At 43.7% G+C, this 15,623-nt stretch overlaps 1 protein-coding gene across 1 annotated transcript; it reads left to right on the top strand.

The window, feature by feature from the left end:
• The first annotated feature begins 967 nt into the window (after positions 1 to 967).
• On the top strand, positions 968 to 14,757 carry rno (PHD finger protein rhinoceros). The gene is made up of 10 exons (XM_018513244.1): positions 968 to 1,183; positions 2,718 to 2,767; positions 2,855 to 3,369; positions 3,474 to 3,630; positions 4,831 to 4,983; positions 5,194 to 5,481; positions 5,702 to 5,875; positions 5,962 to 6,128; positions 6,792 to 6,915; positions 6,995 to 14,757. Exons 3-10 carry the CDS (start codon positions 2,912 to 2,914, stop codon positions 14,258 to 14,260), a joined length of 8,787 nt encoding a protein of 2,928 aa, XP_018368746.1. The 5' UTR covers positions 968 to 1,183; positions 2,718 to 2,767; positions 2,855 to 2,911; the 3' UTR covers positions 14,261 to 14,757.
• The last annotated feature ends 866 nt before the right edge of the window (positions 14,758 to 15,623 follow it).

Here is a 15,623-nt window from a genome sequence, read left to right as displayed (position 1 = left end):
AATCGACTATGGCCCGTATTCAGATTCAGATTTTATTGATAAAAGCGCATATTTATCTCTGAAATTCTATAATATACGTGACGTAAAGTATAGTATGTTAGCGCGTTAACATCATTGTAAGCGCGTTCTGAATACGGGCCTATGAATACCGGCCATAGTACTCTAATTCAGTATCTTCAAACAAGGTGAAAATTACAAAAGTGAGCAAATTTACTAGGTGTTGACCAATGAAATTATCAATATTCTAATAAATTCGCTCACTTTTATAATTTTCATCTCATTTTAAGCTACAGAATCGATCCCCTGGCGTTTTGAAAGATTGTGCGTTCGCGGGAATGCGTACACGCGCTGACAGATGGCGACGGGGCGTCACGGACAAAACATCAATTCGGTCGGCGATCTACATTGACTTAGTAATCGTAACGCAAGCGAGATCGCGAGATCTCGCTGGCTCGGTCACGTGACACTGTACTTCCACAGTTATTTTTTCAGGCATGATGGCGCCAAACGCTAGTATTCACTTTTATGTAAATATATTATTGATTTGGTGCGTACCGCGATCGAGCACGAGCGTTCGCCGTACCGCGGCCGGCCGTCGTAAGTAACCCCGTCGCGGGGTAGCGCGCGGCCCCGCCGGCGGAGTGAGTAACGGACTGGCCTGTGCCGCCCGCCTGGAATCGCTAATGAGGACATGTTGGTTAGGCTGCCGTGACAGAAAGAGAGAGAGAGAGGACCGAGGCCGTTACGCACTTGCTGGGCAGGAGCCCGTCGGCGTGTTCCGCGGCGGCTCGGGAGCGCGCACGGCTCACGCCGGCGGCCCCGCGGCCGGTTTCACGCCTGCACGCGATCACGTGCCGTCTCGCGCGCGGAAATATATCCGGCTAATAGATCAATAATAAGGTATTTAATGGTCTTCCCGAGTGTATATGTGTGTGTGTGTGTGTGCGCGCGCGGGGGAGACCTGTGGTGGAGTGCGCGCGACGCTGCTGCCATCTGTATTGTCAATGTTGTCGGGCAGCAGCAGCAGCAGCAGGAGCAAACCAGCACCAGCAGCAACGTAATGGAGCCGTGAGCATTCTCGTAAGCCGTACGCAATTGCATCAACCGTGCCGACCGTCATCCCCCGTGTGTGTACAATGAGATTTAACGCCGCCCGCGGCCCGCGTGATCGTCGACACGTGCAGTGAGTTGTGAATGTGTTGCCCCATTAAAAACGCCGCGGAGATCCGTACAAGCGCTTAAGTATACGCGAGAGAGCGCGATCCCCGCGGGGCGCCCTGTTCTCTCTCTCTCGCGCTCTCTCTCTCTTTCTCTTTCGCTCTCTCTCTTTATCTCTCTATCTATATATATATGTCTCTCTCTCTTTCTCTCTCTCTCTCTCTTTCCTACTCCGTCCCAATGTTTACATGATCGCGCCCGTCGTGGACGATGGAATTGCGATTCCGTCGATGACTCTGCGCCATCCATCGTCCACTGCGTCCATCGTTCGCGCGACTGCTTTCGCGGCCCCGCGTCTCGCGGTGCGCCACGCGTAAAACGTCTTGGCCGTCGCGCCCCGCGGCCGCCGGGACTGTTCGTGGCGACACGCGCATCCAGTCCGCGGTCCTGCGTTTTTTATAACCTCTTTTCTCTCCCCCGTGCGACGGAAGATCCGCCAGCCATCGCGGGGGACGGACGCGCGCGTATCGCCGATCTGACGGGTGTCCCCTCCGCGTGTTTACAGCCGACGGCGACGATGCGCGCCGCCGTTTAGTGGTGTCGCGCGCATTGGAGTAATGCCGCGGGTGCCCGCCGAGGATGCCTGACGTCGCCCCGCGCTCTGGCTCGGCCCAACTCCAATTCTCTTCTCGCACACCCCCCTGATATCGTCATCCTTATAACCCTTTTAAGCCAAGTTGCGTATATCGTATGGAATGTTGCTCCTTTGCCGTTACTCGGTAAACTGACGTACCGTTTGTACACGTGAGACTTGGTGCACGCGAGCGATTTGTATATATTTATCTCTGGACTCGATACTCGAGAAACTGTATCTGTTTTCTATTCTTTGCGATAGACTATCGTAATACGTATTGTAATTTTAATGCTTTTCGTAAGTGTGTAACATTTTTTAAATGTTTTTTTATTTATTTTTTGCATATATCTCCTGTCATGTTTTTTTCTTTTTAGTTGAGAAATCTCTGTATATTATATATATATATATATATGTGTATGTATATATAATTGCTTATGTTTTCTGAATATTTTCTTATTTTAGTATTTTTACATCTGGCTCCTGCCATGTTTTCTTTCTTTCCATTTGAGATATATATAAATTGATATTTTTTCACTTGTATTTGTGTTTTCTTTCTGATTAAAATATGTGTATTCAATATATTATGTAAAGTATTTTATATGGAATATTAAAGAAAAGTAATGATTTAAGTATTTCTATGATGTCACTCAAGAATCTAAATGAGAATGTAAAACTCCAAACAAAATTAATGATCAACGGATAAAATTGTAAATTATTATGTCAAATTTTGGATATTAATGAACAAACTGGTTTGCGATCTACTATTATTTTTCTAAAATTATCCTTCAAACGATTGTCATTTTCTAAACTACACATTTTGTGTCATTAACTTGCAATAAAATTATCCGTTTATATCGTTATTGGTAATTTTCTTACCAATTTGTGAAATTTTTCGAAATCAAGCGATACATTCTTTATGTTTCAGTTTTGAAGATAATCTGCTTTCCAGATAATAAATATATGGATAACTATGTAGTAAGTTTATCTCTATACATAATATTTTTAAAAATATATATTGAAAAGAGAATAGAAAGCTCAAAAAGTACGCAATTGTTATTTCAGGGTGTACACAGTTCACCTGCATGTGCCACGTACCACTAGCTTATTTGGCATAGTAGAATGGCACAACGAGGCAAGAGGCATAGAAACGACAATGATCTGGCGTCTTGTCCGGGCGCTATTAAAAGGCGCAAATGTAGATTGGGCCCAGCTGCCACTGGTTCATCGGCACTGGCAGCGACCATGGGGCCCTCAGAAGAAGAGGAAACGATGGCGTCATCGAGCCAAGGGGGGGCACCCTGGTCCGCCCGATCTGTCAGTGATATCAAGATTCCCAGTATATACAATCGAACGTCCGCGGAAGCACCAGCGGAATTATTTCGTAAAGATCTGATCAGCGCTATGAAATTGCCGGACAGTGAACCATTGAGTCCAAACGAGTATTGGGTTATAACTGATCAGTGGAAACAGGAGTGGGAAAGAGGTGTTCAAGTACCCGTTAGTCCGGATGCTCTTCCTCAACCGAGAGTTACTGTTACACAGACGTCTCCTTTGAAGTTACAAGCTGAATTCAAATTGTGAGTGCATAATGTGTATTGTTGTAAATTGTGTGAGATACCTTGTTGGTGATCATTAAAGTGCGGTATAATATCTTGTAACGAAATCATCCCATGTTTTTCAGGCCTAAAAAGTTAATAAGAATATCCCGTGATGATTATTTTAACACGGAGGATCATCATTTAAGTACTACTCCAGCAAGAGCAGAGAAAGCCTGTGCTTATGATCTCGATGATACTGACATTGCCTGGTTGGAAGTATTCAATGGAGAACGTTCACAGGTACAACCAATTGTTTATAGTTATACTAAATCAATTGACATTTCTTTAAGGTCTTTTAATTTTGTGCACAAAGAATTTGTGTTATCTTGATATCTTATAAAAGGTACGATTAAAAGATAAGATTTGTAAATATAAATGTTATATTAAATCTAAAGACAAGTTTCTCGGCGCTAATTATATTTTACATAATTGTCTGAAGAGGGCTCAATCTGGCAGCTAAAACTTGTAATATTATAATTTCGTAGTTTATACATTTATATTAATAGGTTATACATTTATATTAATGGTACCTGACGTTTCATGTTTCTAACTAATTATATGTTTTATATTTGAAACTAGACGTTTTATTTGAATTTATTTTTATTTTATGACTTTGCCCTTTATTATTGTTATGTTATTTTCATAAGAAGAGTCCTTCTATCTATCAAATATTTTACATAACGAAATATATTTCCTGTTTTATACAAAAATATTTTATATACTAAATAAAAGACAAAGTAAACAGTTTTAATATATCTCTGTTGCAAGAAAAATATATTTATATAATAGAAAAAGAATGGAAATTTTTAATAATTTCTGATTCTTAAATGTATGTGACACACATTTCACCGATATTTTTAAAAGAGAATTTGATTCGGGAGTAGTCATCTGAGATATTTTTGCTCTAATTAAAACACTACTGTTAACAACATATATTGTCTATTATTGTATTTTCGATTTATTAGTATTTGAGAACATTATGAATTTAATCACAATTTTCCGAAAACAAGTAAAAATTAAATATTAAATGGAATAAGTATAATACAAGTAGCTTATTATGATTTAAAAAAAATAAAGATTTTAATATAACATTTTTTTATTGTGAGTTTTTTTAATGGAAATGCATATTTAAAGATTCGTAAAGAATATTTTACAATTTATATTTTTCCATCGCTGAAGTATCAAAATATTTATGTAATTATTCCCAGGTTTAGTTAATCAAATTATCTAGTATTTCGCAACCGTTGTTATTATTTCTAATGACATAGATAATTTGATAACTTTTATGATTATTATTGAAAAAATTAATAAATATTTATGTAACCAACGATTGTATTATCTATTATTAGTTCTTCTTTATACATAAAATATTTATTAATTAACACCATAACACATGCAACAACACATTTTACATTAATATTTTATATTAAAATTGTCCAGGCTGGACAACCGCCGGTTACAGAATCGCAGTTAGAACGTGTCATTGAAGAATTGGAAGTGCGTTGTTGGGAAAGGATTCAAACAATCGTGAAGAATGAGGAGGGACTTGGGATTGAATACGATGAAAATGTCATTTGTGACGTTTGCAGATCGGTGAGTGATTAATTTATTTTTATATAATGCGAATTTGGAATATATATAATTTATTGTATATTTGGAATATATATAATTTATTGTATATTTGGAATATATATAATTTATTGTATATTTGGAATATATATAATTTATTGTATGTGCTTCACATATGTATGCTATACTCTTCAATTTGTGTTGAATTGTTCATAACACAAATTTTTATGATAGCCGGACTCGGAAGAGGGTAACGAGATGGTGTTTTGTGATTGTTGCAACATATGCGTACATCAAGCTTGTTATGGCATTACTTCAATACCCGATGGCTCTTGGTTGTGTAGAACTTGTTCGTTAAGTCAAAGACCTGACTGTGTATTATGCCCTAACAAGGGAGGTGCAATGAAGTGTACACGAAGCGGTCAAAAATGGGCTCATGTCTCGTGTGCGCTTTGGATTCCCGAAGTTAGCATTGGTTGCGTAGAGAGAATGGAACCAATTACAAAAATATCCAGTATTCCGGTAAATAATAGTAAAATCTTACAATTATTGATCTACTGTCTATATCTACTATTTTTATCATTATTCAAATTTAAATTAATGTTTAAAACATATCTTTTTTGAAACATTTAATTATATATGCTACATTATATACGTTTTAGATATTTTAAATTAACTTGAGATTTCGTTATTGTGATTCTGGATACACAAATTGATTAAATGTAATAATAACGAATTGCAGCAAAGTCGATGGGCCTTAATTTGCGTTTTATGCCGCGAACGTGTGGGTGCTTGCATCCAGTGCAGTATAAAGACATGTAAAACAGCGTATCATGTTACGTGTGCTTTTAAATATGGGTTGGAAATGAAGGCTATTATCGAGGACGAAATGGCAGACGACGGTGTGAAATTAAGGGTAAGCTATTATACGCGATCCAAATTTATTGGAATTGTTTCGTGACTACAACTATATAGGGTCATTTGATAATTTCGTGTTTGTAGTCGTATTGTCAAAAGCACAGTAGAACAAATACAAAAGACAAAGTCGGCGTTGGCGGTAGCGTAGGAAGTGGAGGAAAGGGTGGGTCAGATTCCGAAGATGGTGAATCCAGACGACGGAAGCGGAAAGACATGACTTCTGAAGAAAAAAATCAAGCACGTGCAGCTAAGTATGTGACATAATTTTTTAACATACTTTTCGAAATTTAAATAAAATTATATATACATATCTTGTTAAAGCCCAGTAATTGCACATTTATTTTGACAACGTTATTTTGACTTTAAGCAAAGTTTAAAAATCTCTTTCTTTTTTTTTTTAAGCCGATACAGAGACAGAAAGGTAGAGAGTTTTAAGCGTGCTTAAAATTAACACACACATTGGTGCAATCGGGCTTAATTTATTTAAATTTGTACTATAATACTAATTGATTATACTAATTTGCGTAAGCATACCGTTTGTATGTCAGTATGATTAAAAAACCTAAAAATTAAAATTTTACAGAGAAAAGATCTTGCATTAATAATTTAGTATTAAGAGACAAAGTTATTGAATATCAAAAAAATTTTTAAATAAAATATTAAGAAAACAAATTAGATTTTGGGTCAAATAAACCTAAATAGACCAGGGTTAAATGTTTTAAAATTCATGAAATTTTAAAATAATACAATGATAAAATTCTTCATATAAATAATATAAGAACAAATATTTTTAATAAAAATATATTTTTTAATTCCTTGCGTTTTATGTGTATTTTATAAAGAATTAATTATTTTTAAAATTATGTTTTGAAAAATAAGTGTAATATTCAATTGTTGTTTTCAATTCATATTAGGCTGCAAGAAATTGAAGCGGAATTTGATAAGCATGTTAGTATAAAGGATATTACTTCCCAACAATTGGATATAGATCCTGATAGCATCATATACATATATAACTATTGGAAACTGAAGAGACGAGTAAGTCGTCGATATAAATCCTTAGATGTGAGAATATTACAGTGGATATGGTTTGTAATTTGTATATATTACTTTTTAGGCTGGTCATAATAAACCATTATTAGCTCCTCGTTGTGGTGAACTGTCGAGTGCAGGAGCTCGCGCTCAAGGTCAAGCGGCCGATGTAGAAAAAATGCGTACGTTTGTTCAATTGCGACAAGATTTGGAACGCGTACGAAACTTGTGCTACATGGTCGGTCGCCGCGAGAAGCTCTGTCGCACTTTCCTGAGACTGCGCGAACAAACCTTCCACAAACAGGCAATGGTGATGGCCGGACCGCCACTATCTCCGACGACGGCCGCAGCTATTGTCGAAGCCAATCATGGACCTTCAATATACGATCGTCTCTATTCCCATCACGATGCCGAAGATCATACTCATGACTTCAACACAATACTCGCCCGAATCAAGATTGAGTCGCCCACACCAGCGTCTACCGATGAGAAGAAAGTACAGCCGGACTTCAACGGTGCGTCCAATAAGAAACCTTACTTTAATGGTTCGGTCAGAGGGAAGAGTCTGTACGGTAGCGATTTGTCATCTATGAGTAGTAGCGAAACAGACGCAGTGAAAATGGAGAGAAAAACAACCGGTAAATGCACAAACAAATCTAAGACTTTGAAGGTCGAGATCGAATCGAGCTCAGAAGATGATGCGAATACATTGTCGAAGAACAAAACTCCCGCTAGACGAAAAACAAAGAAGAACGCGCCGGATAGGCCACGAGTCAAACTGCGTGATAGCAGCGAAAGTGATAAACTGGACATGGTGAACAGATCACGTACTCTGCAACATATAGAGCTCGGTAGTTCTGGTAGCGAGAGCGACGAATTGTTACCGTTGAGCACCAACGCCAGTTCTCGCCTCGGTCCATCAGCAGCTTCTGCTATATATTCGGATACTGATTCAGATTCACAAGAACATCATTCCCATTCGGCCGTACTTATCACAAAAGCTGCGGTGAAGGAATTCTCAGCGGCGGATATATCAAAGAACACGCAGAAAAACTTTACATGTAAAGATGCCACAAGGTCAGATTATCAAGATGAATCTACGAAGAACAAAGAGAACGTGAAAAATTCGAAGAAAAAAGAATATATACCATCCGCTCTGATAGTTCCACAGCGGCAAGCGGCGAAGAAGGCATCTGAAATCATGCAGCGAACACAGAGTAAGAAGGAGAATACCACGAGCGAACCTGTAGAGTTTGTGAAATCGCCTGGAGAACCTCTGAAACCGACTAAGGAAAAGCCATCTGGTAAGAAACAGCGCGACAACAAGACATCAAAAGACACTAAGAATAACGACGTTTACGATTTCGACAAGGAATTCGGCGACGGCTCGGAGATCCTTGCTTACGTACCGCAACGGCAAGCTGCAAAGAAAGCCGCGGAGCACATCAAGAGCGGTATGGGCACGAAAACTGCTCAATCCGAGCTCGAAACCGCGGACGGGAAACCAAAGAAGGAATTGCCGGACGGTGGTAAGAGGAAAGAGGTCAAAAAGGAGGAATCTCCGAAGAAGGAGGAGCTGCCAACAAGAAAGGAAGAGTCACTATTGAAAGAGAGACGGGGAAAGAAACAGGTGCCTGAAAGCAGCAATAGCGAGAGCAGCAGCAGTGACAGTAGCAGTGGCAGTAGCTCTTCGGAGAGTAGCAGCGATTCCGATGTAGCTAAGAGTCCGATACAGAAAATGTCGAGCACCACTAAGGAGCCAACTTCCTCTTCAACTACTACCAATACTACGTCCTCCGAAAGCGATAACGGTAATCAAGTGAAGAACAAAACTGCGAATAAACGGCAGTCAATGAATAAAATTGCAGACGAAGCGGTCGAATCTGAGAAGAGGACTGTCGCGGGACGGAAACTCAAGAAGCTGCCCGATAAGAAGCTTAAAACTTCCGACGGGCGGCATGGACCAGAGTTTCAGCCGCCGCTTACTGAGAGAGAAGAATCAGGTAGAACCGCCGTACCTAAGGAGCAGCAACAGGCTCAACAACAACAACAACAGCAGCAGCAACAACAACAGCAGCAGCAGCAACAACAGCAACAGCAGCAGCAGTCCAGTAAAAGAGCCGACCAAAGAGACTCCAAAAGATCCCTGCAAACTCAACAGCCAGCTGACCAAAGTGTGCTCGGTGGGTCTCGAAATAATGTTGGGCTACGAAGTGTATCTGGGGCCAAATCTACCAAAAAATCGAGTCAGTCGATTAAGCAGACACAACAGCAACAGTCTACTCTCAGAGGCAAAGAGGACAGCGGCGGAGCAGCGTCCAGAGCGAAATCGGAGACGCGCAAACGAAAATCAAGCGAGGTTACCGCAAAGGACGACAAGGGTAACAAAGAAACGACATCGCTCAAGAAGGTGGAAAAGAAATTAATAGAGAAGACATCCAAGGAAACCGAGAAAGATAAACATGATGCTACTAATATTAAAAATGTCCCAGAACTTGTAGAACCTTCGAAAGCGACTGAGAATACTCCTAAAATAGATGACAAGAAGATCAAGAAAACAAGTAATAAGAATGCGATCAATACATTGGAGGAGGAGATGAAACAGCGACGGGCGGAACGAGACAGTCCGAAGAAATCATCGAGGGGACTGGACAAGCTGCTTGAAAAACGCGAGCACCTTGACAAACTTTCAAGGAGTAGGATTGCTATTCAGCAGGAGAGATGTAACGAGGAGAATAAAGATTTAAAAATTGTAGCATCCATTGCTATCAAGAACGAGGATATTAAGAACCACATGAGCGAGGAAGTTGCTGCGTTAGACATAATGAAATTGGAAAAAGAAGATGTAAAGAAGAATATCGAGATTACTTCAGAGAAACCTACGGACAGAAGAAAGAAGACAGAGCGGAAGCTCGAGAGCGAGACGCAGGCTGCTGTCGAGATGATCACGGTCGAAGAGACCGTCACTAAGGAGTCCAACGATAATATTTGTTTGAGGTCAATGCCCGATAAAGTCTCTACCGCATTAATAGAAAACGTGACGTCTGAAAAAGAGTGTCAGCAAAAAAGAAGAAAGTCCGTAAATCGTTCTATCTTTTCACCGCAACACGGCGGCAAGGATCCCAGCGTGTCGGAGCTGTTCGACTTCGATCAGGACATGTTAACTGATGACATGGTGAACGATGACGCGAATGATTTCAGTATACCACGCGATGAGGAACGAGGAGCAGCACCGCTTTCGTTCTCCTTCAATAATGAACTTTGGTTCAAGGAAGACTCGAAAGAGGATAGTGCGCGAGAAACGCTGCATCTAGTGGAGAAGCTGCGCATGGAATTATCGAAGAAGTCGAATTCTAGTCAGTTCGAGTTAGAATCGGTTCCGGCAGAAGAGGAGGTTCTGAAAAAAGAGGAGCCACCTCTTCATCCGGTTGAGAAACCAACGGAGGAGCAGCCTCTGCTTCAAGAGAAGGTGGACGTGCAGGAACAGCAACCAGTGGGACAGCAGCAGCAGCAATCAGTTGTACAATCAATCGAGATTAAGAGCAACAGCGGTTCGGAACCTGCGCAGATGTCCGAGGATCTGACGTGCAAGAATCATACTATGGAGAGAAAACCTTGTTACTCGAGCAATAGCAACGAGCACTATATGTATGGAAACGAAGAACGTGAGACGGCCAAAGTGACGGTAGTAGAGCGTGCGAAACTTGATAGAGCCGAGGCGGACGAGAGATGGGTACCGCCAAGCATGGACAACTTCAATCCGAGCGACGTGCAACATCTCAACACGCTGATAGACAACCAGAACCATCGTTACGTTGCCGCAGCTGCCGCCACTCATCAATTCTCGAACGACATTGGCGCAGTGATGCCGGATCCTGTGGCGAATCCAGATGCAGCGCTGGTTGCACATCTCCAGCTCAACATGCAGGATCAGTATCTGCAGTTGCAGCAGACCCACTCAATGGAGCGAGTGCAGCAACATCTCGAGGCGCAGCATGCCGCGGCACATGAGCAGTCGCGTGTGCAATCACTGGCGATGATGGATCAACAGATGACAGCAACCAGTACGGGGATACCAACGCAAATCGTCGACGAGATCACGCCCATGGAGATAGTGAATCGTCATCTAATTGGTCTGCCCAACTCGGAAGATGATCAGGGCAGTGAGATGGACCGCGTGCTGGACAAGGAGGATGTCTCGTCGGACATTAGGCAGGATTACACGCAAAATGATTCGCCTTACAACGAGCTTAATGGCCGACCGGACACGCGATGGGCTGAAAGCCAAGTTTTACCTTCGCGACGATCCACGTCGTCATCTATCACATCCGCGTCTTCCGCGGAGGAGCATACGGCTATTCCCCCTTACAAGAACGTACCTCCGATGTCTTATCCGCCAATGGACGCAGCACCTTATCACTATTCGGAGACCGGCTCTTATGGCGCCGGAGCGGTTTCGCTATTCCCACCGCAATCGTGTGCTGGTCCGTTGCCCTATCCGTCACCGTTCCCACCACCGTTTGGCGCCCCTTTCCCGACACCACAGTCTATGCTGCCGCACGTGCCGAAGCCGCTTGAGGAGTCGCTCAATATCGGGGCGTCGCCGTGCACCGCTGCGTTTACCTCGTCGTCGCATAACATGGCTCTCACCGCGGCCATGGTATCGCCGACGAAGGTAACCACGCCACCGCCGGCGCCGCCACCACCACCGGTGTCACAACAGCAACAACCGCAACCACAGCAACAGCAGCAACAACCACCTACGACGCAGTCACCATCTTCAGAAGCGGTACCACCGGGACACGTGCCGTCTTTGCTGTCACAGCCGGCTAATTCGCCTGCCGTACCGGCATCCTTCCTCAATACCCTCGCAGAGACGCAGGCCAGCAGCGAGACCGTCGTGGAAAATATAGCTGAAGTACTTAGCGCGGACAATAAGAGCGCGCCGTCCGGCAAGAAGTCACCGTCGAAACCGACGAGAACATCCGCCAGGGTGACATCCTTGCAGGGAAAATCGCCCGGTAAATCACCGCGTCAGGAGACTACAAAATCTGCGCCGAGTTCTCGTGGTCGCAGCAGGAATTCTAAGGGATCCCAGCATTCAGGTTATCGAAGTCGTGGTCGCGGTCGAGGACGGGGACGCGGTAGGAACAACCAGAACCCGTCGATCGCGATGGTGCCGATGTCGAACGCGCTGCACAACGACGACTCTATTCAGAACAAGTTAGTCGGCACTGTGTACGATTTCGACTCGGACGAAGATTCGGCGAATGAAACCAATATCGCCGATCTGAGGACGATGCGCGAGCGCAAGAAGTCTACTGACGTGAACGAGAAGAACCGCGCGAGTGAGCCTCTCGGCGGAATGACGAACGATGGTAGTATACAGTCCCATCTATCTAGTCCAACGCTGCACACCACGAAGAAGTACGCCGACGACAAGAAGCTCGCGTCACCGGCGGCACATCACGATCATCAAGCTGCTATATCCAAGTCCGAGTCGAGCACCCATCAATTCGCCGACACGGTTATGCCGCTGTTACCAGGTCCGGTGGATATGCGTACATACAACTCGACCGTAGATCAACCGAGCTCGTCGGTTCACGGTCAGCCGTACGGCAACCATTTGTTAGGCAGCTTCGCCGCGAGCGTAGGTGCGGACTCGAACCTGCCGGAACTCGACGATTTACTGCACGGGGACTGTTCTGTGTTAAAGAAGATCACCGGTAAACAGCAACAACTTGCGAGCGGCGGCTTCGAGGAGTCCAGTGCGAAACCAGGCTTTGGCGATCCCTCGGCGATCGACCCATCGTCCGCGACCAACTTCGAAACGAACAAGGTTTCTCTGACCGATTCACGAAATCAATTGAAAGTGAAAATCAAAGGCCCATTCCTCGATGCTAACTATACGCCATCGGTACCACCGTTAGTCCAGCAAGCACCGGTGGCACCAGTTGCAACCAGCGCGTCTGTCGCATCCGGTACATCAAATCTACGTCGCATGCGAAAGAAGGAGCTGTTGCGTCAATACTGTTCACAGGATATGAACATGGATGATCCTGCGTGCGGTAGCGTCGCCTCCACGCCAACCATTCCAACTATCAATCCGAATCGCACCGTCATTACCATCCCCAAAGCTGTAGCTTCGATGACAAGTATACCAACTCGAGAGGACTACAAGGCAGTCGTTGATGCGAATATGGAGAAGAAACGGCGGAAGGAACGCGGCGGCGGCGTTAGTGGCGGCAGCAGCTTCCTCGACGTAGTAGCGGGCGAAGAGGAGAGTAGTTCCGATAGGAAGCGTGGTCTTATGGTTAGCACGGTCAGCGATCGCAGAAGAGGCAGACAAACCAGACCGACCGCCACTACGGTGACAAACAGCGCCGGACCACCCAAGCTGAAGATTAAGATCGGTAATAGTATAATCGGCGGACAGGAGATGGGTAACGCGCAAGATGATCGTAGCAGGATCAGGCCGCCGAAGAAACGGCTTAGCAGCATCCCGAGCACGCCTAGTATGGAGGAGCTCCGTCGCGAGAGCATGAAGTTCCGCAAGATGATCATGGCAGGGTTCGACAACGACGAGAAGACGAAAAACAAACGCGACAAGAACGGCAAGCGGAAGAAGCGACAGTCCAGTAAAAAGGAGGCGCGGGTACAAATGCTGGATGACGACGGTGCCGCGACGCCCAAACTTATCATACGGCTGGGCAAGGCGGCGGCCGCCAACTCTTCGTCTACGAGCGACGCGCCGAACAATGCGCCTGCCGCCGTTAACGAGGATGACAATCAACAACAGACGTCATCGGACAACAAGGATAGCCGAGTTGGTCCACCGCCGCCCGAGCCTACCAAGGAGGAGACCGGTGTCTACTCGATGGAGGGTGGCATTGACGAGAAGCAGCCGACCGATCCGAACGTAGGCGCCACCGCCCCAAGGAACATCCGCTCGGCGAAGGTGACGCCGATCCGGTTAAAATTAACTCGCTGTCAGGAGGGCTACGAACTAAAGGATCCTGTGGTAGCGAGTAGCGCGAGTGTGGACGACGGCGGTGGTAGTGGTAACAGTACTAGTGCGACGACGGTGACGTTAATGAACTCGGCGGCGCCGTTGCCGATCGGCGGCGCCGGGCCGGAGATGGCGACGGCGGTGGTGGCAGTGGAACGCCTGCTGGCCTCCGACGTCGCCGTCCCCGTCATCGAGACGAGAGCCGAGCAAGAGGAGCAGCAACCGCCGTGCATGGATAAGCAATCTTCCAAAGACGATATTCCATTGCTGCCTCAGTCCGCGAATCACAACTCGCCGGGGTGTCCGCCCGCACCGCTCCCGCAAGGATGCCAAGTTAGGTGATAATTAATGATAATTGTATAATATGGTAATTTAGTGATTCTTTCTTAGACGATTTTCTGCGTGCGCGTGTGTATCATGTATCACGTGGCACGACACCACCTTGTCGTCTTCGTGTATACGTAAGGATATATTCGCTGAGTACACACAGAACACATTTGCGACACTTACACACACGTGCATACAAAATAGAAAGTGTATATTGTTCAATACTGAGACAGAGACTCGGTAGAAATGTTGTAAAAGTGTAATATAAATTATTAATTATTGTAAATGATCTGAGGGTGAAGTGAAATTTCACAAAGTGCCCAAAATTTACCACAAATAGTAAAAAAAGGAAAAACCAACAACATGTGCATTTCGTCGGGTGTATCGACGGTCCACACTAAGGTGTCATCTCGTTGCGTAATCATTATAAAACCGTCTTTTATCTATGCGTATCTTTTGTCCACCCACAATTTCCTTCATAATACAGATCGTTCGATTAATCAATAGGTGTTCTCCAGCTAGAGACACAGGTGACATAGTGTAACGTTTTATCTTTGTTTAACATCGATAACAAGAATGTAATTATTCTTGTGTTACTGAGGTTTATTTCTACCAATACTTAACTTTAATCTCGGTTTAACTTACTCTTTATCCTTTTCTAATTCTTAGAATTAGAAAAAGATAAAAGGTTAAACCAAGATTAACGTTAATCTACATTCGTAGAATTAGACATGAGTCATCTGTGTTTCTTGGTGAAAAGCACCCAACCTCAATCTAAAACAAAGTATAATGATAACGGCCGTTATCATACTTTGTTGTATCGATCAATTTTTTTTTACGTTTTTTTTATGTGCATCATACACAAGTTCTCTTCTAAAAATCTTTTAAAGATACGGAATCTCTTGTAAAGAGATCCTACGAAGGGTACGCTTGGTATATCAACCACAATCTGTCATTTTCATTCACTGCGTAGCTAATTAATGTCTAACTCTATTTATTACTTAAGTCTATAGAAACAGTCTATGTAAAAACAACTCCAGGCAGAATTCCATCTTAATGTTTGTCGACGTGCTACGCTCAAAGATTTCTCTTACGCTCGTCGATGTGACCTCAAAGCAATATGATGATCAGGTGTGAACTTTTGAAGGACATAAATCGGTGCGTTGTATTAGCGCATCATGTCCTGACGAGAAACGAGGCTCATATTCGTGCGCAACGATCGACACCTTAATGGGGTATCCGCGGCAGCGACGTAAAATTATCTTGTACAAGAAGGATATTTCTCAAATCACCACTTAGGTCGTGATTTTTAAATACTAGTTATTAACGAATTTTAATAAACCACAATACTATATACAATATTTCGAGCGATATACGA

Source organism: Trachymyrmex cornetzi, unplaced genomic scaffold (assembly GCF_001594075.2).
Source record: "Trachymyrmex cornetzi isolate Tcor2-1 unplaced genomic scaffold, Tcor1.1 scaffold454, whole genome shotgun sequence".
NCBI lineage: Eukaryota > Metazoa > Arthropoda > Insecta > Hymenoptera > Formicidae > Trachymyrmex > Trachymyrmex cornetzi.
The sequence above is the reverse complement of the archived record's forward strand: the minus strand, read 5'-3'. Positions and strand labels throughout refer to the sequence as shown.

Coding starts and splice junctions, on each gene's coding strand:
- rno (XM_018513244.1), top strand. CDS start 2,912: ATGGCACAACGAGGCAAGAGGCATAGAAACGACAATGATCTGGCGTCT. Junction 3,631..4,830: donor TCAATGGAGAACGTTCACAG/GTACAACCAATT, acceptor AAAATTGTCCAG/GCTGGACAACCGCCGGTTAC. Junction 5,482..5,701: donor CAAAAATATCCAGTATTCCG/GTAAATAATAGT, acceptor AACGAATTGCAG/CAAAGTCGATGGGCCTTAAT.